General features: G+C 40.7%; 1 protein-coding gene and 1 long non-coding RNA gene across 5 annotated transcripts in view; one reads left to right on the top strand and one right to left on the bottom strand.

Annotated features, from left to right (window-relative positions):
• Positions 1-274: 274 nt before the first annotated feature.
• Positions 275-11,514, bottom strand: LOC116788181. 4 transcript variants are annotated; one of them, XR_004357567.1, is made up of 6 exons: positions 11,149-11,514; positions 10,209-10,315; positions 9,095-9,146; positions 7,183-7,430; positions 2,060-2,138; positions 275-1,510 (listed from the first exon to the last, which is right to left on the bottom strand). It is a non-coding gene; the product is annotated as an uncharacterized LOC116788181 (long non-coding RNA). The 4 variants fall into 4 exon arrangements; XR_004357565.1 differs by having other exon boundaries at positions 9,095-9,920; positions 10,281-10,315; XR_004357564.1 differs by lacking the exons at positions 10,209-10,315; positions 11,149-11,514 and having other exon boundaries at positions 9,095-10,184.
• Positions 10,739-25,383, top strand: part of NUDT14 (nudix hydrolase 14) — a 59,974-nt gene continuing 45,329 nt past the window's right edge. The window contains exon 1 of the mRNA XM_032690708.1: positions 10,739-10,902. Within this exon, the coding sequence (XP_032546599.1) occupies positions 10,822-10,902 (81 nt within the window). The 5' untranslated portion in view covers positions 10,739-10,821. The remainder of the gene's footprint in view (positions 10,903-25,383) is intronic.

The raw sequence follows: 25,383 nt of genomic DNA, 5'->3' as shown, positions 1-25,383 counted from the left end.
GGACTCCCGGTGACATGAACAATGGATTGTTCTGGAGAATTATCTGCAGAAATCCTGCTATATCTCATCTACAGAGAAGTGTCAGAGATCCCAAACTGGGGCTAAGGAGTAACCACTGGCACCCAGAACAGACTCCTGAAGACTTCACTACACATAAAGCAGGCACCAGGCTTATCCACTCCAACATAAGGGTTTCAGACATGTCAAAACAGCTCAAATCAAACATCTCGCCATTCATTAATCATGTCCTTTGCTCTCTTTTTTTTTTTTCTTGTTGTAAAAAAATGTGCATAAAACAAGGGCAGAAGTATAAATTTATTGTCTATAGACTGGAAATCTTTTTTTTCCGGTCAGCTCTGTTCCTGAGTCAGCTATCGTGTGCACTGCCAAAGGAAGTAATGGAAGTTGTCTATACAAAAGAAAGGGAGCACAAATCAACAGGAGAGAAAATTGGGTTTATCTTGAGCCACTGGCAAAAACAAAGCTGTCAACGATGTGAAATGAGACAGAGCTCACTGCAGACTTGCATATTCTGTATCGACGATATCTAAGTTGCATGACTGCTTTGCAGCTCTTTTTCCTTCAATCCAAATAATATCAGACTTCAGATTTCTTCTCAGCCTATCTGTCTGCTTGTAAGACACTACTGCATTGATTTCCATCTGGTGCACGTTTTAAAAGTTTTCCTCACAACCCCAAGGATTAACTGCCCTTTTTTTTTTACAGAACTTCGGATTCTGAAGCATGCTGAAGAAAACAATCACAGCAAAGAAGCACCAAATCTCTTGCAAACTCTCCCCTCATCACTGGGCATTCAAAGACGCACCAGCAGCTGTTAATGTAACGTTATGGATGATTAGTAGGACTTCCTGTATCTAATGAACATAGCTCTTTCAGAGAGGAGACACAGTGCAATGCTGTCCCAGGAAAATAAAAACGATGTAACGTTCAGTCAGGAATGCATTTACTACATGGCCTGGAACGGTGAATTGATCTCATGCTTCTGTAACAAAGATCTCATCTGTAGTCCCCATGCACTGCCGGCACTGGCACGGCTTCAGAACGAGCCCGACGATCCTGCTCCCAAAAGGAACTGATTAGGAGGGATGTTCCAGGAGCTATTTGATACAGGCAGCACAGTTCAGAATGCCATTTATAGAGTAAAAAAAAAAAACACCCAAAACCCAGCATACAGCAATCTTAAGTATTTTCATGTCTAGGAATATCAACGGCATCCTCTGACAGTAAAAATACAGGCTTTTTAAGCACTCCTATAACCACGGTGTTCCTGGACTTGAAGGAAGTAGAGCTGATGGACAGATGTTTTGGTGTGAGCATGGCACAGAAGAGAAAAAGGTTCTGTTTGCTTTCCACTCCTTTCCTCTTGATTTTAACTGGAATTATAAACGTAGATCCATTTAAAATCCCACTGCTCATATCTCCATGTCTTGTTGCACACAACAAGGGTATCCAGGGATATGTGGAACAAAACGTAGAGTCGTCAGACAACCTATCGGTGATGGGAACAAGGATAATGTAAGTAACACAGGCAACTTGTATGAAAGGCTTTCAGCATCTTTTGCTGAATACCCAACTTATGGCAACAGTGCAAAAGTAAGGGAGTGAAAATGTACTTGGGAGTTCAGCTTCGTCAATACTATAAAATAAACCCAAAATGGGTGTTGCCTAACCCAGTTGTCAAACATCACTGCTGCAACACAAAGACAAATGTTTGTTGGCTTAACTTTGAAACTGCAGTAAATGCTCTTCTATTCAATTAGATAAACAAATACAGGACTGAGTATATAATAGGGTCCTTTCAAGTAAATTATGCTTCCTAACACGTGTAAAAGAAAAATTACTTTAATGTTTATATTTCTGTAAAATAAAAAGCCATCAAGGCTCTCCTTCTGTTATATTTCAAATATAAAAAATAATGAATGTTTAAATGATGTCCATTTTATGACAGTGTCAGCAAAGAAAAGCAAAGAAGTATAGTCAGGCTGACAATCCAGCTTTTCTTCTCACTATTAGGAGAGAGAGGGAGAAAAAAATTTACCATTCTGTTCTCATTTACAGTAGCACAAATCCCCAGGAACTGCACTGACTTCGGTTAGTTATTTTGGATTTATGGCACACTGAAAGAGATTAGAGTTTAGACACACATGAATGAAGAACAGAACATCCACGTTCACTCTAAACGCGTTTCCCTTTCCTATGTACACAGAACAGCAATGCTGTCCTTAGCAGTGACAGATTATGTGCTGTTGGTTTACCTGCTTGCCTGGAGATATTTATACAGGTACCAAGTGGGAAGCTTCAGTGAAGGAAGTGCTTAGTTACCCTCTCCAGCAAATACATCCCAATCTATGTCCAGGGAAAAATTGCCTTCTCTACAGCATCAGGGCGCTAGGCAAGGGCTAACATGCATACACACAGCATTATGCACCCAGTGATGAGAACCACCTGTTTGTGAGTCTGTTCTATTGTCTCTGCCAAAAATTGGCTCTAAGTCAGGACAATCTCTCATGCAGATATGTTAGCTTGCATGGATTTCATATCTTTAAAACACCAAGTAGAAAACTGCAGTCGTGATTATAGAACACTATGGTTAAAACAATATATAATTCCTGACCTTGATGGAGGAGGGCATTTTGTTCATACAGTCTGCTTAGCTATGAGAATCTAGGATTTAGTCTAGGCAGAAAGGCAATGCACTAAGTAGCTCCCTATCGATTTGAAAGCAATGATATGCCCTGCACAGCACAAACCAACTTCATGCACCTAACACCCCATGCCTTGTCCGCCTTGCTCAGCTGGGGTACAACATCCTCACGCAAGAGCAGGTGGCCAAACAAACAGTGTCTTTTCCTTTGGTTTTGATTCCTGTCAACATTAAACACATCCACCTCTTACACTCTGCAGGCTTTCAAATGAAGTGGCTGCAGGCAAGGAAGAGGCATTAAGAGAGGGAGCATTGCAAAAATAAAGTGAGAATAGGCTGCTCCAGGAGATCGACAGAGATTAAGGTTGGATATCCCTGGTCTTGGTTTTACTGTGAGCATACTAATGCCCACATCTGCAATTGAAATGCTCTGGAAACCTTCACTGCAGCCTCCAAGAACACAGTGCAAAATAATAAATCCAGTAAGATGGTTCACAAATAGGAAAGAGGAGGAAGGGTTGATTTTTGTAGTTATTATTTTTTTCTGAACTATAACCAAAGAACCAAAAATGTCTAAATATGCAGAACATTTATTAAAAAAAAATTGTCAAGGTTTCAAAGTCGAGCACTCACAAGTTAGGAAAATGTCAATGGCAACAGTTTTGAGAGTCCAGTATAAAATGCCTAGGATTTTGTTTTTCAGAACTTTGATTTTTATGGAATCCAAATCTCTTGGAGACCCAATCTTTTAAAGACCCAAACACTAACATTCCAGTGAGCTCTCAACAACAGATCAGCTCAACTTCTTGCAGGTTACTTGCTCAATCACCTCAACTCAATCAGTCCAACCCTTATATTGCTTCCTGACTTCAAGTCACTGATAATGAAATCCTCCTGCTCTGTATCTCCAGCCCATATCCCTCACTGCCATAGCCAAATCATTGTCCGTGCTGTCCTTCAATCACATGCTTTTTGATGAAAAGTTACAACCCTCTGAAGTAACTTGTGGAGCACTTACCCTGTCCTTCCTCTGAGCTCTCCTCCAACTCAGTTCTAACGAATCTCACTAAAGCATTTAGGCTGTTTTGTTCTGTGATTTGATACCAATGATGAGCACAATAAAGTTCTGGATTCCTCAGTATTGTTACAACAGAAATAAATATGAAAATAATATAGTATGCCTAATGAAGAGGAGGCAGAAAAATGGCCAGTTGTGTCTCTTTACCTTTCTATCACATAAATCACACATACATATATTTATATTTAAATATATCAAAATAGAAGCCAGATATCTGCTCCCTACATCTGGTGGAATAAAACCCCTCTGATTATACTTTTCCTTTGGAATGTCTCAATTTACCAAACAGAAAGATTTCATCCAGACAAGTATTCAATTAAATTCCTTTGGAAAACAGGCAAGCTTCCACTGGAGCTACGCCAGCCCCAGCTTCTGAGCAGCCCAGCTGGTACTCTCCTGAGGACCAGGGTTTCCAGTTCCCACAGCTTCAACAAAACTGCCTGAAGATTAAGGACACTTGGACTTATAATGCCTACAGTCCAGGGCAGGCTACCAGGCACAGCACAGTGTCGTGGTCACTGGGGAGCTCAGAGATACCAGGGTCATGGCTAGAGCCATGGCCAACGTTCAAGTATCCCACAGCTCGGGCTCCAGTCCCTTTTACAGGCAATTTCAAACTACTGGAACATCAAGGTTCCCTGAGAAATCAAAATACTTTTCTCCTTCCAGCTCTATTGCATACATATGTGGCAAACAAAAGAAGATTCTTCTTGATCTTTTCCTCTCTTCAGCTGTTCCTTATTACTGTATGTTCATCTTGTTTGTTCTTTTGTATGAATTAGTTTGCTGGGTTTTTTTGGTGAAAGACACCATTTTTCTACCTGTATTTGAACAGTTTCCAGCATAATGAGATCCAGATATTAGTTGTACGTGGTTTTGTAATGCAAGCAACTCAGTGTTATCATTTTCTTTTTTCCTTCATTAGAGAGAAGTGAAAAATCAAAGCCTTCCCTCTAATCACTTTCACTCTGCTAGCTGTAGGCAACATTTGTTGGATAGTAATTAAAATAATATAAAAGTATCTAAATTTTGCATGCATATTGTTTCTTATTTTTTTCACAGGCTGTGTGTTTGTTCTTCCCCCAGCTGAAAAGCTAGAAATGAGAATTGACTTCCCAAGTTCTCACCCACCTCCCTCTATTTTATACCATATTGCAACTTGTCATATTACATTGTGAATATCTTAAGGACTATTTGACATATTAGTTGCATATTTATGTTGAAGAGCTTTTTCCCTCCACTATTTTTAGATAGATCAATTTTACATGTCATGATATACATATCTATATTTATACTCAATATGTTTAATTTTTTTTTTCTTACCATATTTAGTTCAAGGCTTTTAATGATGATATGCACTAAAAAAAGAGCTTTTTATCAGACCTTTCTTTCACAAGGCAGATGGATAGATGTCAGTTCTTCTGGGAAATCACACTACTCTACTAGGCACAGGTGAGTTTCCTACTACAGCCAGGAGACAGTACTTAACTTCACAAAGTAAAGACCAAGATGGTTGCTCTCATTAAGAGAGACACACTTTGTGTTTCTCAAAACAAGGAGGAGATAATGAAAACATCTAAGGCAAACAAACTATTTCTTTAACTCACTGTGGTGCACATCAGTGATAGATACCACGCCTGTCTTTCTCCTGCTGTCAGTCCTCACAAACCCAGTTCTGCAAATCCATACATGAATAATTGCTCCAGCTTCTTCAGATTGAGGCAATTCATGGGATTAAAGCAGCTCTGGACCAACTGATGGTGAACAAAATTGCTGCAACATAATGTTATGTACTGCAGCGCAGACCTCTAACTTTATATTTGGTAATTGAAATGTAAATAATTTATTAAAAAAAAAAAAAGACGTCGCTCAGAAAAGTTACTACTAAAATCAAAACAAATTTCTCTAGGGCTCTATTTACAAAGCCAAGAGAATTGCATAAGCACGATTCCTGACTTTCATGAATGTAACCAGGGTGGTTATGCCCCAGAACTGAATAATAATTAAAAGTTAGATATTGGCAGCTTCAGGCTTGCTTTTCCACAGGAGCCTAAGGGGTAAACCTTAGAAGGCAAACTTCACAACAGCCACTTCATTATGGAAAGAACAAGCATCTGATACCAAGAAAGGCACTCAAAACTAACATCTCTGTGGCAATGCAAGGATGACCCACATGAAGAGGATAAGATTTCATGCTGTCAACCATAAGGATTTCCAACATAAGTTTACAAAATATGCTGAATTTTGGACACTTTCACCCACCTTTCTCTCTAAGCATGTACAGTAAAGGTGTCCAACCTTCCTGATACCTTATGTGATCTTAACAAAAACTGCCCATGGGAGCTGACGAGGAAGTTCTGGAAGTAGCTTCCAGGCACAGGAAAATGGCTCTGCTGGCATCCCAAGTCATCTGCAGCTGGATGGGCTGAACTGGGCACACAGCCGGATCCTGGGTCAGCCAGTGCCCCTTGGCTTCAGCAGCCTCTGCTGCCCAGAGCTGGGGATTCAGGTTATCTGTCACCCCAACAACAAAGCCTTTCTACCAAATATGTGGCATCACCTTGGCACAGGACCTGTGCTTAACAGCTCGCAAACAACAGGTTTGTCATTGTTTCATTTCCTGGCCTTTTTTTTTTTTTCTGCAGCCATGAAGGTTAGAAATTGTCTTTTAAAAATGAAAGCTGAAAATTGCAAGTCAGTGTGCCTCTAGTTCCTGAGGCTTCCATATTTGTAGTATCTTAGTAACTACTACCGTAACAACTCACAACTGTCCAAAGGCATAAGAAAGTAATGATACTCTGCAATATCTTGAGGAGTCCTCTGGAGATAAGAAATGCTCAGGACCTGATGATTTCTTGTTCATGAGCCATGGCATGTCAAAGAGCAAAGTGATCCTGGCAGGGACTGATGGAGATTAAAAGCACATGCAGATGCTCAGACACACTCAGAAATCGCTATGGAAAACGGGCTGCCTAACTGTGCATGAATGAACCCAACAGCTCAGGCACCTCACTAAGCTCCAGCAGGAAGAGGGAAGTACTGCAAGGGACATTCCTGGCTGTCCACCCACGGTAAACCTGCATGCAGGTGGAGGTGGGAGGGTGTGCTTGGCTCCCGGAGCCACCGCGAGCAGAAGGGCAGTAGCACCAGGCTCTGGACGGGAACGTTCCCGGTTGTGTCCCAAAGCAAACAGCAATAAAACAAACTGCTAATGAGGATGCAACCTGACCCTCTGCAGAGCGTGTGCCCAAGGACTGTGTGACTGCAAGGGGAAGGGAAGGACTGTGTCGGCAGAAATTTCAAGCTAAAGGGGATTTTTTTTTAAAGAGCAATGCAAAAAAAAAATGTTTGGGTACTTTGCTGGTAATAGAAGTTACTCGCAAAGTAACACAGGGCAAACACTGCCTTGGAGAGAAGTCTGTTAAACAAAGAACCTTACCCTGCAGAAAGAACTCCTTTTTAACACTGATGTTAACATTTCATTTCTTGTAAGAAATCCCTGTGAATCTTCCCTTGAGACTCTTCAGCTCCAGAGAGGACACTTCTCCTTTTTCTCTCTCTGCCTGCTGACGTACTCTGCTGATCTTCCTTTCCAGGAAAGGAACAAAAGTTCTACTCAGCTTTTTGCTTTCTTTATTAGGTTGTTTATCAGACTGTTACACAAACCATTCTCACAGCCTTCAGAGCCTGTGTGGTGAAACATCTAGATTTTAGGATTTTACAACAGGAGACCAGCAGCTTCAGGAAATAAAGAACTCATGAGGAAATCACTCAGGGCAGCATTCACATCCTTACATCTGTTATTTTAAAATGCAAGAAAACAACATACAGTACAGAAGCCACTGTTAAGGGGGAAAAAGGAATGTGTTTAATGTAATGAAATGCAACCTGTCATTCCGACACATTCCTGGTTTCTGTGAGTCAAATTAACAGTATCACTTAACAAGGAAGATGTGATGGCATGAGGCAGTTGGTTTGTGGAAGGATATCAGCGGTAGCTATTTCAATTAGGAGTGCAATGGTAAACCTGGATAGCGCTCTGCAAAGAAGCTGTGACAGCCAAGAGTAACCCAGGCTATAAGAAGTTTGGGAACTGATGATTTAGGGACAGTATCACAGAAATGTAAATGATATCTAATGGAGTGGTGCTAATCAAACCCTAGAGATTTTGCAGGCAGTTAAATGTGAGCTTAAACTTAAGTATCATAATCTTCTCATTGAAGGTAATAGACATGAACAGAGTCATTGGACACTCTGGAATTATAGATGCCTGTTTTCCCAAGTTTCTGGAGGAACACCATCATTAGTAATGCTGCTTTAAAAAGGAGCAGACACACAGGGATGTCAAGTAACACCCAACAGAGAAGCTGGGGCAGCGCTCGGACTGAGCAAACATGCCTGGTCTCTCCATTTCCTTTGGAATCAAGTTACTCCAGAAAAAGTGTGCTTGGTGGGCACATCCCCTGGTGGGACTTTATGTGGAAACAGAGCTCTCCCAACCCCTGAGCTGAGCTGCTGAGCAGCATCTCTGCATTGTATCATCTCATAATTATTGCTGTGAAGCCAGTGCACTTAGAGCTAGGCTGGAATCACTATTCCAGTCAGCAGAGGCAAGCCATGAAAGCAGTGAAAGGGAACAGGAAAGCAGGAGTGCATTTCACCCATCCAGCAGTTTTTCCCCCTTCGCTACTATCCATCTGAATAAGTGGGAATTTAGGGGAATTTCTTTCTTGGGATTGTTCTTGGACTAGCAAATGTAAAGCCACTTGCTACACAGGTTAGCTAGGCCTTAATGAAGAACAGTAATGAAATTCAGGTCCAGGTGGTGAATGGTAGTCCCACTATGCAGGACATATTTTTCCTATTTATTTTCTCACTCAGATTTCACCTGTAAAATGGGAACACTAAAGCAGCTCCTCAGTCTCAGCCTGTTAAACCCTTAGTTCAGCTGGCATACTCACGAAGAAGATTTTCCAACAAAAAAATCGACAAGTCTAAGTTGCAACACCAGAGCACCCCAAAATGTGTTTGCCCGTGACAATGCACTCGACTGTTCCAGGTACATTAACGAGATCAGGTCTGTGACACATCACAATCCCAAAAGCTTCCCACCTAAGGCTAGGAATGGAATAAGCAATCCATCACACAGTATGACACGTTCCTCAAAACACACACACACTCAAAACCTGAAAGTGGTGTCAGAATGTTTATTGAAGAGGGCAATCTGAGCGGCTGAACCGACCTGGGTAGCCGGTAACTTTTAACATAAGCAAACAGAGATACTGTAAACCTGCTGTGCATGGAAACTATGTTTATACTTAAATTGGACTTAGAAGACTGAAATAACTTACTAGAAAAATATAGCTTAAGTTCCCAGGAGCTCTGAATGACCTCAAGATCGTTCTGAAAAAAGCAGAAATATATGGACATATACAGTGATGCAAACAGAGTTATACAAATATTTTCAAAGTCAGCTAATAAAATACATTTCCTTGCCTACTTTTTGTGATAGCTTTGCAAACATACTTTTAAAACCACACTTTTCAGCCCCACCAAACATTTTTTTGCCACTTGCGTTATCAGAACTGATGGTAAGCATTCTGCAATGTAAGTGCTGCCTCATTTACTTCTTAGTGAGTTTTGTAATTGCTCGGTCTGTTCCTTTTAGCCAGACTGCTGGGATTCTTCTTACCACAGGACAAGATAATAAACCTTCTTAGTGATGACGTGGAAGTACATTAGAAAACAAAAAAAGAAACATATGCAAGAAATTTCAGATTAGTCTCAGTGCAGTCGATACATTGACAAAATAATTTGATTTATACAGCAACCAAAATAGCTGTACACAGGAACATCTGCACGGAAAGTGACCACAAATCAGAGAGATAATGACCACTACAAATAGTGAGCTCTGTTGCTCATGAACCCAGAAAATCATTATTAGAAGCATTAAAACAACAGGGATAATCTAACCTGATGTTGCATAACAATGATCAAACTCCTATGAAAATCAGAAAACTGCTAAATCTAATAGTGATTTATTTAAGACAAAAGTGAAGTAAAGGGAGAGAGGGTAATTATTTTGTAACTTGGTTGAAAAAAGACAAAAGAATTTAATTGAGCTGCATTTATTCTTCTGCCATGGGTTGGGTGTGTGGCCACAACTGGAATCTGACGCTGAAAGTTGGAGAAGCACCAAGTGATGCACTGCAGGCTACCAATGAATCTGTATTCACCCCTGCATTTTCCACACCATTCATACAACCCCCATTCTGACACGAAAGCACCACGCAGGCCGGCATCAGTGACTGTCCTTTTAACAGCAAGGTGCTCCTCCTGCAAAGCCTGATGTATAATCAGGATCGGGATAACTTGTGGCAAAAAGGTAGCACATAGGTGGCATCCAGTTCAGTTCAGTGCAGGAACACCCCACCAGTTTTGGTGTAAGGTGTGGACATAACTGACCCCGAGAGCATGTGCCAACCTCCTGAGCAAACAGCATCGCAAATCGGTGTTTCTGCAGAACAATGCAACTACCTGAAGGCAGGTGGTGGCCGGTCCCTTCTGCCGTGCTTGCAGTAAAGGACGAGAGGAAATGGGCTTAGGCTGACACAGGGGACATTCAGATTACATACCAGAAAAAAAATTTTCATTGTTCGGGTGGTCAGGCACTGGAATAGGTTGCCCAGGGAGGTAGTGGGCTCACCACCCATGGAGGTGTTTAAGAGGCGTCTGGACCTGGCGCTGGGCGATGTGGTTTGGTGCTTTAGGGGTTACAGCGGCAGGGCTCGGTTGACGCCTAGGACTTCATCTTAAAGGTGTCTTCCAACCTTGACGATTCTACGGCTCTCTGAATAAAGGCGACGGGGCCCGTGTCCCCGTTTTGGGGGCGAAACGCAGCACTCCCTGATCCCGGCTCTGCCCGAGGGCAGGACAGCGCTGCACCCGCGCCCCGTCAGCGCCCCGGGGCCGCTCCCGGCCCTGCCCGGCCCGGCCGCCGGCGGCTGCGCGCGCCTCCCCCCTTCCTCCCCTTCCTCCTCCTCCTCCTCCCCCTTCTCCCCCTCCTCCCCCGGCAGGGATGGAGGCCATCGAGGAGCTGGCGCTCCAGCCCTGCACCTCCTCTCTGTACCTGCGGCCTTTCCGCCTCTCTTACCGGCAGGTGAGTGGCGCCGCCGGTTCCCCCCGCCCCCTCCCGCCGGTGCCCTTCACCCCCCGCCTGCGCCATTTTGGGGCGGTGGCGGTGTCGCCTCATGGCGCCGCCCGCCCCTCTCCGCCCGCAGCGCCCCTGGGGCGGCTGCGCTGCCCCCGGCACCCCCTCGGCCCGCCCTGAGGTGGGGCTGGAGGTGGGCAGCCCGACAGAGCGCGGGGGCACTGCCGTGCGGTGCCCCCTGTGCCCACTGCCCACCCGGGGCTGGCACTGTCGTCTTCACCCCGTGCTGGTTTTGTGGTTCACCTCACGCCTTGGGCCTTGCCTTGGTGCGGATATTTCACATCCTGATCCCGTTGCTGGCCAGCTCGTTGCTGACATCCACAGATGTTTAAGGGTCTGGAGCATCTCTCATAGGGAGAGACTGGGGGAGCTGGGCCTGTTTGGCCTAGAGAAGACCGAGAGGGGATCTCATTCATTCATATAAATATCTCAAAGGCAGGTGCTGAAATGATGCTGCCAGACTCTTGTTGGTGCTGCCTAGCAACAGGACCAGGAGCAATGGCCATAAACTTAAAAACCAAAACGTTCCATCTCAACATGAGGAAGAACTTTACGTTGAGGGTGACAGAGCAGTGGAACAGCCTGCCCAGGGAGGTCATGGAGTCTCCCTCTCTGGAGACATTCCAAACCCACCTGGATGTGTTCCTGTGTTTCTGCCTTGGACTAGATGGTCTCCGGAGGTCCTTTCCAGTGCTAACAATTCTGTGATTCTGTGAATTACTCCACTGCTCTACCAGCCCAGCCGCAGCACCTGCAGCTGGGAAGCGGGAGAGGAACTCCTGTCCTTTATCATGTTTATATCAGTGTGAGTCACACAGGATCACAGAGAACTGGTACCTCCAACAGCGCCGGAAATGCAAGGTGTGAAAGGAAGGTTGCTTCTCGGAGTGCAAAGCGCTACATGCTCCTTGGACGCTTTCCTTGGACCTGCACAAAACCAGTTGTTTCTCCGGCCGACTGGTCCAGGATGAGCTTTTACCCAGGCAGAGGGGTGGAAGGGGAAATGGATAAAAATTTGGACAGCCCTAGAAATAGATGCTGCAAAACACATCTCTTATTCTTTCTTTGCTTCGCTTCTGGACGCCTCAGTTGGAAAGGCAGAACAGGAATGTATATGGAGGAAGTGTGTTTAAGTCCAACAGTGAGATACAGTACAGAAAAGGAAAAGCAAGGGTTCAAATAGATTGCACCAAAGGAGATGAGCTGGTTTTTTACCTTTTAAAAATACTTTTTGTATATTATTTTAATAAAAAAAGTTCTTCTTAGTTGGAATAACTAAAGTAATTTGTGAACAGCTGAGAGCTTTACACAGAATTAATTATTTCTTTTTAGGTATCAGAAGTAAACCTAAGAACATTTTTCATGTTCTGAATTTTTACTGTCTTAGTTTACAAGTGACAGGCTTTACTGCTTAATTTCATTTTCGTTTCTGAGTCATACTCGATTTACATGAAAAATGGTATTTAATTAAAATGTACTAAACAGAATTACAAAATTACATTTAATTGAATAGATGTACCTTAAACGTGATGAGTATTGTAAAGAAGGAATAAGGATGTGTTCGGTCATGTGCTTTGACAGAGACCAGCATTGCCACCCAATGAAGTAGACTTGCCCTTCTTGCTGCTTCCTCTCCTTGCACAAGTGTTTGTGCAGCAACAGAGTGAGCTGGACCAGGATCAAACCTAATCTGGCCAAAAAAAAGGAAGTTAGTTTTAACCTAAACAAGATCAGTGATTCAGTTCATTATGCTGACAGAGGGGAGGTGGTAATGTAGTGGTTAGGGATGAGTGTTTGGGGCCTGTTGAGGGCAGAGATTGTTTCTTTTGGCCACAGCACTGTCTTAAAATGAACTTGACAATGTAGTTTCTATGGCATCTGTACAGAGTCTGGCTTGTGTCCAGCCTACTGAGAGCATAAGCTCAATGTGAGCACGACTGTCTGCACCTGAGCTGAGAGACAGGCCCTATGTTTATTAAAAAACACATTTTGCATTTAAAAACTGACTTGCTAACCAGAGGAAATACAAAATATTTTCAATTATTTAACTAATTGTTTTAAAAGCATTTAGGTCTGCTGAAAACCTCATTAAACAGTCAAGTGTCTAAAATCTAAGAGAGTTAGATACCTGATCTGCTTTTTTCAAAATTCCACCACTCCTCTAAAACTGACAATTATTTCCAAAATCTAGCCCTTGATCTTAATGGTTTTATGCTGAGTAGGGCTTCTACTTGTCCAACACTTTTTAATTCACTAGCTGGAAAAAGAAAAGAAACTTTCCTTCTTCCCACTTCCTAATTGGTACTTTATCTTATAGTAACATTAGTTTTGCCCTTCCATGAGTTCCCTGAACTTGCTCGCTGAACTTAACCCAAATCTAATAAAAAAAGTCTTTCTAAGTAACTAAATGCGGAAAACATAAATAATTTGTTTATTATTGCAAAACATTTGTTGCACTGTGAAAACTGAACTAGTTTGGACACTTACATTATGCAATCTGGGGCATCATGCTGTAATTGGAAGGCTTGCAGTGGTCTTACAGGTACTTTTTGTGAAGTTGTAGCATGTCCCCCACATCCCTACATGCACTGTACTCCAGGGGAGATTCCTTGATGCATTTTTTTGTGTTCATGTAATATTAATGAAGGATAATCTGGACCTTGAAGACTGAGAATTTGAAATCTATTTTCAAACAGGTATGCTCCTAAAATAAGCATTGTTATTTTAACATAAATCCTATGTCCAAGGATGAACATATAGTAAGAGGGTTTTTTATGCATTTGGTTTTTCATAACTACTGATTTTCTGTACGAATAGGAAATTGAAAGAATTTTTTGACACAACATATGATTAAGTATTCATGAATGCTTAAGTTACAGCATAGATTTATAGGCATTTCATGTCAAAACTATGCTACTTATGTGGAGGTAATTTGGATCCCATTGCTAGAGCTAAGACAGTTAAGTCTTCAGCAGTTAGACATAAATTTAGATAAATTTAGATAGATGATTTATATCACAGTTTATCCTGCTGATCTGATTTTATCAATTCAACCTGCACCCCACTGAGTCGTAAACCACTGTTCTAGCAGGTTTACAAACCACTCGAAATCTGGAAGACGTCAGAAAGGGATTCATTTGGGGGCTGAAATCTAAACAAAATGCTCAGTAAATATTGTAAACCAACACAGGTTACACCTCTGAAGAAGATGGTCACAGAAGAAGGGAGGAGCCACAGACTCCAATGGTCATCTACCTCAGAGGCACTTTACACATTTACAGTTGCAGGCCCCAGGATTGGATTAGTGTTTTGGCCAGCTGAGCGTTTTCCTTGGGCACATGATTGTTCAAACACACACAGGAAGGGGGTTGTATGTACACAGAATCAAGTCAAGCAGTTACTATCACGTTACAGAAAACTCCAGCAGTGTCCTTGTAGGTTTGTGCTTGAGTCCAAAGTTCCCCTGTGTTGTAGCAGATTGTGGCTATATAGCAGTAGTGAGGATTGTTGTAAGTCATGGCAGTTCCTGAAGTTACAGCAATTTATGCCCACAGTGGATCAGCCTGTCCCATAGAGGGTCATGAGATTTTTTCATAGGAGGTCTTTCATCGTCCTCTTCCTCTGCCCACTGGTATTTTAAATGAAAGTGATGAGCTCTGAATTTTTCCTATGGAGCATAGAAGTGGGTGTACACCCTTCTGAAGGAATTCTAGGTTTTGAACCATACAGATGGAGGCACTGTACAGTTTGGTGTTGGGTATCCAAGCTATGGGGAATAGCCTTGTTGGACACATCAGTGCACTAGTCACTTACTGAAATTATTTGTTCTGCTTTTGTAAAGTGTAAAGCTAGAAATGGAAGTGCAGCCAAGGAGCTGTGGAATTCAGCAAACTGTTGTCAGATTTGGTTAGGGCCAATGTAGAGGGCCCTATGTTCTTCAAGCTATGTTCTTCAAAATAGGCATTTGAGAGTACCTCAATAGGGAATTCACTTTCTAGTTGGGATTTTCAGCTGTCAGCCCTGCTCCAGGTGAGGCCCTTGGTCAAATAAGCCATGTTCTTTAAGGTGAGGTAGCCTGGGGTTGAGACATGGATGAGGTACCTCAGCCTGAGGAATATCCCCTGTTCTGTCAGGAGGAACTCTTTGTATGTATTTTTGTTCTGCTTGGTACTGAGAAAAGAGAATTCATTTTTCCTCCATATAGGGCAGCATCTGGCTAGTTTTAATGTGTACTTGCCTCCAAAGTGCAAATTGATTTGTTATCTAAATTGGCTTTTTTTTTTTTTTTTTTTTAAAACATGCATCGCCTTCTGAAGAATTGGCTTTTTTACCAGGAACTCCATGGTAAATCTCTTTTCACTTTTTCCTATTGAAGTTTTTCTGCTTTTCATAAATAATTTATTCAAGAGACCAGAGGGATGGCTAATGAGAGATTAACTCAATGCCCAAGGGCTAGGGCATTTCCCTGGGATGTGGTAGAGTCAGCCTGCAAGATCTCACTTCAATTAATATTGCTTCCCACATCACAGGAGAGTGTGCTCACTGCTGGGAAACACATTTGTGTGTAAATCTTCAGCTCTCTTTTGTGTATGCTGGCCAGGCACTGGCCTATATATTAGGAAAAAAAAAATACCAAGTGTAAGAATTCTGCGGAGACTCCAAGTCATAAAGTAGACACACAGTTAAGGAGAGCTGTTAGGATTTTGGGTGGCATTAAGTATCCAAATGGGAAATTGGATTCAATGTATTCTTCTTAATCTGCACCTGAGCAGGGATTTCAGTGGTTCTGCATATTGTATTTGGACCCTTGCAGGGGGTTTTGACGGAGCTGTGGTGGATCTTCTTGTAGTAATTTAAGAAGTTACTGCATGCAATTTTCCCCCATGCTAGTGGTTCTTACCCCTTGAGAATCAGCAGAGAATAGGTTTGCTCCAGCTCTTACTCTGCTGTTGCAGTTCAAACCCCCCTCCATCAGCCCTCTAAGCCAAACCACTGAGCTTTACACAGAACAAAGTGAATTGCCTTTGCATATTCTTTTTGGTGATCTCTGTGCTAGGGACAGTACCCTTCAAAGGGGAGGCAGAGCATGAGCTGGGAGGAAGCATCTCTCTGGGGGAATAATACCTTGAGCTGCTACAGAACCTTTTGTGCAAAGCTCACATATCAAAGCCTTTGTGGATCTCACCCAGACTCCTATTCCTTTGTTTTTGAGGGTGGTTCTGGCAAGGGAGCTCTTGCCACTGTTTCCTTGCGTTGTATAAACATATATGTGCATTCTGCCCAGGAACTTTTAGAAGTTTGCCACCAGACTAGAATCAATTGTCAGTGATTCTCCCAATGTGTATGTATGTGAGTGAGTTTGTGTTTTGAACCTGTGGAATGGTGGCTGAGCATGTGTTTCAGTGATGTGGGATAACCCTCAAAAACTCCGTTGCATATCGACTGAACCATGCAGTCAGTAGTGGTAAATTGGAACTATTTGCTCTTTTCTGAGCTTCACATTCCTTCCACACTTCAGAGTAGGCCAGTGCCTGAGCATCACCTTACTTCTGTTGATTTAAGGTTTAGAATAATTCATTTTGAAGTTAAACATGAAAAATGTTCCCTTCAAGTTCATACTAATGCATGATGTTTTCATTCACTGTTAAGGGAATTAAATTATTATATCGTTGAGTTTTCTCAGTCATTCTGTAGATTTTAACTTATCATGACCTTTGTAATGGGTGCAAAATTTACTTCATGATCAGGGTTCAAACCATCAGTGAAGAAGGAATTTCCTATTTCAAATCAGAAATTTGCTACTGCTTTCTTTTATGACCATGAGGAACCACTGTTTCTGTGCCTTACAATTCAGCTGTCTTGGAGATGTCATGAAGATGAAAATATGTGTAGAAACGAGTGAGGCCAATATCATTGATGTCATGGAAACTTTGAAGATGAATAAAGCAAAGCAGGGCAGTGCTACAATAATATTAACATCTTATTTTGCATTCAGATTTTTTTATATAAGTTAATAGCAACATGAATGTGCCCAGCTGCCTGAAATATTCTCTGGAACTTCCGTCTGCTTTTTTATAAACATAAAACATTCTTTTCTATTTTGACAGTTAAAAATTATGCTGTTTAGGGAGTAAACAGATTTTTGAGTTACCTGTTCAAACAAGTAAGTCTTCTGTTGAATCTTCAAAAGGTTCCAGTAGTAGGAAATATGTTACCAAGTAATACATTTGTTTGCAGTTCATTTTTTTCAAAGCAGTAGTGCACAGAAAGGAGATGCCATTTTTTGCTGCAAAGTTTGTCTCATTTCCTTCGGCTTGTCAAGTCTGATATGTCATTATATAGTATTAATCTTAAATGGAAACATACTGCTGCTAGCTCAGGGACTCCCTGAGCTGCAAATTGCAGGAATCTGAGAGTGTTTTAACAATATATTCTTCCTTGGGCATCTTGTCAGAGGTAGGATCCTGGATAAGACTAATTTTTGATCTGACTGATCTGATTGCTGCTGTGTTAACTGGGAATTACGGTTGAAGTGCAGTATAATTCTTTTATATGGGTGAAAGGAAAGAAACATGAAGTTTTTGAAAAGACAGCATTAGGGAGTTAAACACAGAGGGAACATAATTTCCTTTGAGAGAAATGGTGTTCTCTGCAATTAGAGCACAGATTTAAGAAAAGGAATTAAGGAATCTAGGCGTATCTGCTTCTGGCTCTGCCATATGCTTTGAATCCAACTCTGGAAAATTGCACAAGTTATTTTTGTATGAGACATCTATGAATTACTAAAGGGGGAAATGAGAAACATTAGTTAATGAGAGTAGTAGTTGAAAAGAACACTGGTACTTGTTTTTGTTTCAGTGAGTATTATGTCGTGTTAGTCTTAATTTCTTTATCCAGCGTGCTTTGACAAGTGGATGTTACCTTCTTTGAAGTAAGTGCATGAAAACTAGTTGGCAGTGACAAAACTTCATATTTTTAGGTCAATCATATTATAATTTAACACACATGACAGCAAATGCCACTAATTGGAAAGAATAAGGCTTTGTTGAGCATCTTTTGTAGCATCCTTGCAGAGGGGTGAAATGTGTCTGCACTTGCATAAACGAACAGTAAGATCTCATTTAGTGCCATCAGTAGCCAGACTACTTGGGTTACTGCACAAGTATGAAATTAAGACCAAGTGTCAGGGGGAGGTCCGTCAGCTGTAGTTAGTTTAAACCAGTACTTCTCGAGTTCTGATGTGTAGCTCACTAGTGAACCATTGGAATACTTGTAGATCATCCATGTGAGCCAACTAAGGAAAGCGGATCAATGATCAGCAGATTTTCACGTGCTACCAAGGTCTGCAGCTTCGCTGTAAGATGTTTCCAGGTCTGCAGATGAAGAGGTTGAAAACCATCAGCTCTGACAATACCTCTCCAGTAGCCTCAACTGCAAGGGCTTGTCTACACAGGACTTTCCTGATTAACTCCGTGTCTCATTCTACAACAAAGAGTCTGGTTCTGTTTACGTTAAACCATTTTCAAAGTACGATTGCACTTTGAATTCGTACCCTACCTTAATCCATGTTAACTTTCCAGTGCGTGCCCTAAGGGAGCAGTAAACTAAACTGGATGACTGTGTCCACACTGGGGTTTAATGGAGTTTAAGTAGCAGAATTGAAGTTCATGAAGGTACTTATTTCAGATTCATTTTCTTGATGTCCTGGTATAGACAAGCCCTAAGAATAAAAGTGGTTTAGTTCTAAGCAAATGAACCATGTTATAAAATCCATCACTGAGGTTTTATTATACTTTTGTGTGCGAAATACAACTACTGTAGGGTATAAAGTGGGCTCTTTTGTCCTGTTTGGTGCCATATTTTTTGCAGTAATTGCAGTTAGATCTAAGAAATAAAATAGTGTTCAGGTTCTTCAACAACTAAGCACTTTATTTGTTTTTCAGTTTGGATCAAAATGCATGTGTTTGCTTAAACAGCAGAAACTTCTTTTTCCTTACAAAAAATCTGTCATCTGAATCACAGTCTCAGCTATGACATTATGTGTATTTGATGTGTTTTAAAGTAGATGAACACTGTAAAATTTTAAGTTTATAGCAAATCTGAATATTATGGAAATTAGACATTTTCTGTAAATGGTGGTATTCTTAAAATGCCTGATTTTCGTGGTCTATATGGGATGAAACTATCCTGTTGTATTCCTGAAAATATAAGTGTGTTCTAAATAGCAGTTTTACCTCAACTACTGCCATATTTAAAATACATTTGTATTTTCATGTGTAACTCATAAAAGGTCAGCTCCCGTGCTTTGAAAACTCTGCACAAGTTTATACTGCATAAATAAGCATGTTTTACACAGCAGGCATGTAATGTTATCTTCCCCTCTGACTTGCACTCAGATTAATTATTCTTCATAATTTTTAACTAAAGCAAGTTAAAGGACTTTGCTTTTTGGTCCTGTCCTTCAGACGTTGATCAAAATCTTCTTAATAGAGTAACACTAAAGTTTGCCGAAGTTTAAACAAAGTGAAGCTCAGTTTTTCTTAGTGGTCGGCTCATGTCACACTAAAGCCCTGATCACTGATCAAAACAGCATTAATTATTTGTTTCACATTGCGGTTGCTGTGTCAAAATCCTTTAAATACCTCTTGGAGCAGAGAGGGAATCTTACGGCCTGTGACAGAGCAGCTGGTCTGGACATGGGCTGATGCCCCAGTTGACAGGTTGTTGGATTAGAAAGAATATCAAAGGCAGTGAGTAAGATTAGGGATAAGTGAACATCTGACAGCAGTTTGCAGCAGGGGAGAACAGATGATAAACAATGGGAGCGGGGTGCGTGGGGGGGGCGAGAGGTGAGAAGGCCATGGGAAAAGTGTGGCGGCAATCACTAAAGCTCCAGGTTGCTGAGCCTCATGAATAGAACAGGAAATGGGATTTGCTGGGACAGATGTGCTGAGCGGTGATGAATACATTATAGGGAAATGAGGCTAAACTCCTGAAGGTGAGAGATGTTCTTTCTCTGCAAGTAGAAAATATGGGAAAATAAAAGTTTACCCCCCCTGGAGAAGTAAGCATTAATAATTGAAAAATAATATAGAAAAAAAATGGTGATTTTAATAAATTATTATTCCACAGTAGCATTCACGATGAACTCTAGGTCATGTGCAGTCTTACAGTGCTATTGCATAGATAGGATTGAAACTATTTATTTTAGTCATGAGATTGCACAAATGCTGGAATAGTTTGAATGATGGAACAACCTGGGATGGAGGCTCTGACTGGATAATGCTTAGACACATATTCTGTATCTGGCATGTATTATATAGCACTCACATAACATATGTTTGATCCTGCCACCCTTAAGAGACTTGTACTGAGTGATCTTGTGAGGTCCTTCCAGCCTTAACATTTTTTCAATTCTGTAAAGTGATTGAATGCTTGCAGAAAATCATGCATAACTCTTCCTGTTCCTTAGGGTATTGTTTCTGTACGTCGTTGACTTCCTTAGTTTATATTCTTGAGGGATCCTTTTGCAGTATTTATGATACATTTACCTCAGAAAGCCAACAGAAACATTTTGTATGTTTACTGATAGGACTGTATGTCAGTTCTCTGACTTAGAATTTCTTCTGTGGTTTGTTTTTTTTTTTTTTTTTTACAATTTTTTAAAAGAAAAACTCCTTAAAAAACTTCTTGCACTACCATTTTAATAGTGTACTACTTTAGCTGAAGGGGGGAGGTGCAGAAAGGATGATTGTTGGTGTTGTTCTGAGAAGGTATCGATAAGGTTTGTTCACAAAACATATAGAAATTTATTCCACAATGTATTCTCCCAGTTTGAGTTACAAACACGAGCTTGCTAAAAGAATGTAAAAACACAAACTGTGAGAGTCACCAACTGGAAAACATAAAGCTCAGCGGTGTAAGGACAAGAGGTGACCATCTGTCCTCCCTGACCCCAAATCCCTCGTATGTGCTGCCTCTGTCCTCCAGATAAGGGGACGTGTAGCTGGCCTCCTTTAGTCCCTCTGTGCTCCTAGCCATGTGTACTGTAACTGTAGCTCTAGTTTTTAAAAGTACAAGGGATTGTAACCAGAATTTGGGATTAATATGTCCTATAGCCCCCTGCTTCATGGAATTAGCTGTTCATGTTCCAGAAATCCTCTGTGCGGTATTTTGACCACAGCGGCATCACTTGAATACAGCAGAGCTCAGGAGTTTCTGGAAGTTCCCCGGAATTATTGATCTACAAATGTTGTCCTTCAACTGGCTGTAATCAAAGAAACAAAATGGGAGTGAGCACAGCAATTCTAGATTAAAAAATATGCTTTACTGATTCTGATCAGCATAAGTACTGCCCTAATAGTTCTGTTTTCCATAAAACTTTGATTTCTGCATTGGCATTAGACTATAACCAAAGAATTTACTATTTGTTACAGCAGTTCCCGTTTTAAAAAAATTGTTAAAAATTATTTGCAGTTGGCTTGAATAGTTCTTTATATCTCAATATTGAAACTGCTGCAGGGTCACCGTCATCATAACATTTCAGAAATACTGCAGTAACATATGGAACTGTATATAAAAAACCTAATCAGTTAATCACCAATTAGTTCAGTTTATTGAATGCCAGTTGTACATGACTTTCAAGTAACAGGTACATTTCTGTGTAGTAGTGCTCTCTTCAGAATGGGTGAGAAGTTAGAAGATGTTCACAAGTTCCCACAAATTACTTGAATCTTTCTGTGTATTATTTTTTTCCCAATGGGAAGATGAGATGACCACCTCTATGGGAATCAGATTTCAGTTGAGTCTATCAAAATTGAGAGGTAAAAGTGAAATTAAGAAAATAACAGAACCTGGAGCTAGTTGCATCTGTCACTTTGAACTGATTTTTGGGGGGGATGGGGAGAAAGGAGAGGATGAAAAGCCCTGAGGATCTTTGTGAGGAGGGTCTGTGAGAAAGTCTTAGGAGAAAAATCTAAAGATTGTTCCTAAGCTTTGGCTTCTGTTAGCCCCCTGCTGCTGTTCTTCATCAAGTTGTTTTAATGGCTTTCAAAGCAAGTGAGTGGAAAATGGTTTCTCTGGAACTTTAAGGAGCATGAACTGAAAACTGTCATTGCTTTATAAGTGAAACACATCAAAGATTGATGGAAGAATTGCTTGTTAAACACATTGTAGATTTAATTAAAAAAAAATAGGATATATCATGAAAGAGACATCATATCATCATAACTACCTAAAGGTGAAAGTTTAATGGCTTGTCATCTGCTCAGGAACCTATGTTAAGTATCTCTTTCATAGCTTTTTTGACCCTCTTTATGTCTGCAAGATTTTTTTTTTTTTCTGAGAGTGTTTTTTTTTCCAAAAGTACAGAGGGAAAAGTACTCAAACGTAAAAATGTACCTAGTTGTTACTGTGCTTTTTAATTTTCTTTCTGTGTTTAGGGATGCCTTCTTCTGGTAGTCTTAATTATCTAGTGCTTCAAATTCTTATCTATTTCTGAAATAGTTGGTTTTCTTTGTGTTGCAGTGCATAATATTTGTTCTGCGTGTTCAGTGTGTGCAAAGTGCATTTGTGTGTCATCTAGTGATTGTGTGTTTCTTCTGGAACTTGGTCCTCTCACTTTCCTGTCCTCTTCCCACTGTCTTTTCCCTCCACAATCCTCCCAGACAGTAAATAGTATGTTCTTAACAGCTATGTAGTAATTATTCAAAAAAAAAAAAAAAAGTGTGCCTAGAAAACAGTGTTTCCACTGAAACTCTGAGCTTCATTCTGTTAAGCTGAATGCTTGTTCTGATGTCATGCTGCATATGATCAAGGTGCACATTTTGGAAGCAAATGCAAACAATTGTTTTAAAAGGCTAGAAGAATTCCTCAGCAAGCTGATAAAACACACTGTGCACAATTCACTGTCCATCTTCACATTTCAAAGATATTAAATGTTTGTCTAGTTTTAATTCGCAAGTTTTTTTCTGGAGCTAAACAGCTGCATCTATGCATGATTCTGACTCTAGATCTGATTCTTAATGTAAAAAAATTGTTTTTCCCAAGAGCATAATACGTGATGACTCCCATTACTAGATTTTGTGCACGTGACAGGCTTAAAAATCGTATTTATCATCAAAAATAATGGCATTATTTGGGTGATTCCATAAGATTTTCGTGATGTATGAGACAATTTAAATAGGAAGTAAGAATATTGACTATGCAATCAACTACATAGGAATTGGTAATTTGGTGTTATTGTTTTAAGGATTCTTTTCAATTATATTTGTCATTTTAGGTGATGTTTTAATTAGCTGTAATGGTTGTTTGTGAATTCAGAATGAAGGTAGCATTTTGATTTGCTGCATAAGAAGATTCAAGACTATAAATGGGCCTGGCCAGACATTAAGATCCTTAGCATGTATTTTTATAACCTCCTGAAACTCCAACCTTGCTGAATAAATTGACAGTTTTGCTCCTTTTGTTGATGAGGCCAGGTTTTCCCTTGCAGTGTTTCTACTCAGTCCTAGTTTAGACAAATTCTAAAGTAATCTAACTTTTTCTTTTTTTTTTTTTTTTTTTTTTTTTAACTTAATAAGGAAGATGATTGGAGTAGCAGCAGTGCAATGCTTTTTGACCAGAAATTATATGTTCTGACAAACTGAGCTGGAAGTCAAGATGTGGAAAAAATAGGGGAAACTAGTGAATTTGTATATTGACTGTAACATAGTAAATAATTAAAGAAAGTATTTAGGATATGAACCTACACAGCTCTTGTATATATTCTTACCCAGAACTGCTGAAATAAACTATTACTGTTGACTTTGTCCAGTTTCATTTTGGCTTTAAGACCTACCTTTGTTATCATTTGGCTACTTAACTTTGTTGAGCTTTTGAAGCAGCAGGCTTAGAAGAAAAATTTACCATCAAATCTTTTGGCAAATCTGTCTTAGAATTTCATGTGTATGTCTGCACTTAGCAGCTTTCAGCATTGCAGTATTTCTGACACTTGAAAATATTTGACTTAGGCAATTTCAATTTCTGGCTTACTTTGTCTGCAAGGCTTGTGTTGCTCTTCAGAGTGACATTTCCATAGCGCTGCAGTTTGCACAGTGTAAAATTTGATTTGTAACTCATCTGACTTGCACTGCTCATGTAAGTTAAAAAATAATGTGAGATAATTTCATGTAGTGATAAGACTACAAGGGAGAATGGCCTTAAACTGGAAGAAGATAGATTTAGATTAGATATTAGGAGGAAACTCTTTACTGTGAGGGTGGCAAGGCATTGGCACAGGGTGCCCAGAGAAGTTGTGGGTGGATGCCCCATCCCTGGAAGTGTTCAAGGCTAGGTTGGATGGTGCTTTGAGCAACCTGGTCTAGTGTAAGGTGTCCCATGGCAGAGGGTTTGAAACTCAATGATCTTGAAGGTCCCTTCCAGCCCAAATCATTCTGTGATTACTGGCCTTCTATTCAGTGGAACCAGTCACTAACCCTTAGTACAGAAATTACTACTGTAATACTTTATGCGATAGTTCTGCCAAATTTGAAACCTCAGTGTCTCCCTGATTGCTTCCGTAAACCATCCTTTTTTCTTGTCAAGGAGAGATGGTTGACCTGTCAGTCTGAAGAACCCTGTTTCTTTTTGTCTCATTACTTTCTCTTTGATCTGTCTAGGAGTTAAAACGTCTCGGCAGAACTCTCACAAGGCTCATGGGAACGTACAAGCCTCCCTAGAGCATTATGGTACACTCCATAGAGAAAGATTAATTTGTAAAAGGAATAATATAAATGTCAAGATTTAAGTGTAAGAATTATGTTGGGAGGTGGGAGAGTAGAGATTTAATCACACCCAGGGGCTGAAAAAAGTTAGTCAGGGAAACTATTTCACTAAACGGAAAAACTGTTGAAATATTTGCTTTTGAAGTGTTTCTCAAAAAAACTAGATGAATGCCAGTTGGCATTGTGTCTTCCCTCCCCTCTGTCTGTACATTCCCCTAGGATAGAGCAGTGTCATGCCTTCCAGTCCTGCATTAAGTGAGATGACAAACCACACCTAACAGTTGTGCCTTGGGGAGATGATGAAAGGGAAAAGAAGCAACTTTTGGCCATTCTATGTTTTGTATACTTTTTTGTCAGAAAAGTGTGTCTTGCTCTTGCGAGGGAAGGTGTGTAATTGTCTGTAACACTTGTGCACGTTAAATTTTCATTCTCAGACCAGCCCTGCTGACCCTGTGGAGTGAACTTGTGACCTTCATTCTTTGTCTAAGATTCTGGTCTCTTCTGTACATGCTGGGTTCGTGCCATTGCATGCTCAGGATAAAGTCTTAAACTGTTGTGGTATTCTGTTGAAGGAGCCAACAGCAATGGCCAATAAATAGTTTAAACATGCTCACAGTATTCAGTACTGCTGAGGAGACGTGCTCAGAATCCTGGGACCTTGTCTATG

This window comes from Chiroxiphia lanceolata, chromosome 6, assembly GCF_009829145.1.
Source record: "Chiroxiphia lanceolata isolate bChiLan1 chromosome 6, bChiLan1.pri, whole genome shotgun sequence".
Lineage (NCBI taxonomy): Eukaryota > Metazoa > Chordata > Aves > Passeriformes > Pipridae > Chiroxiphia > Chiroxiphia lanceolata.
This window is presented reverse-complemented; position numbering and strand designations above follow the sequence as displayed.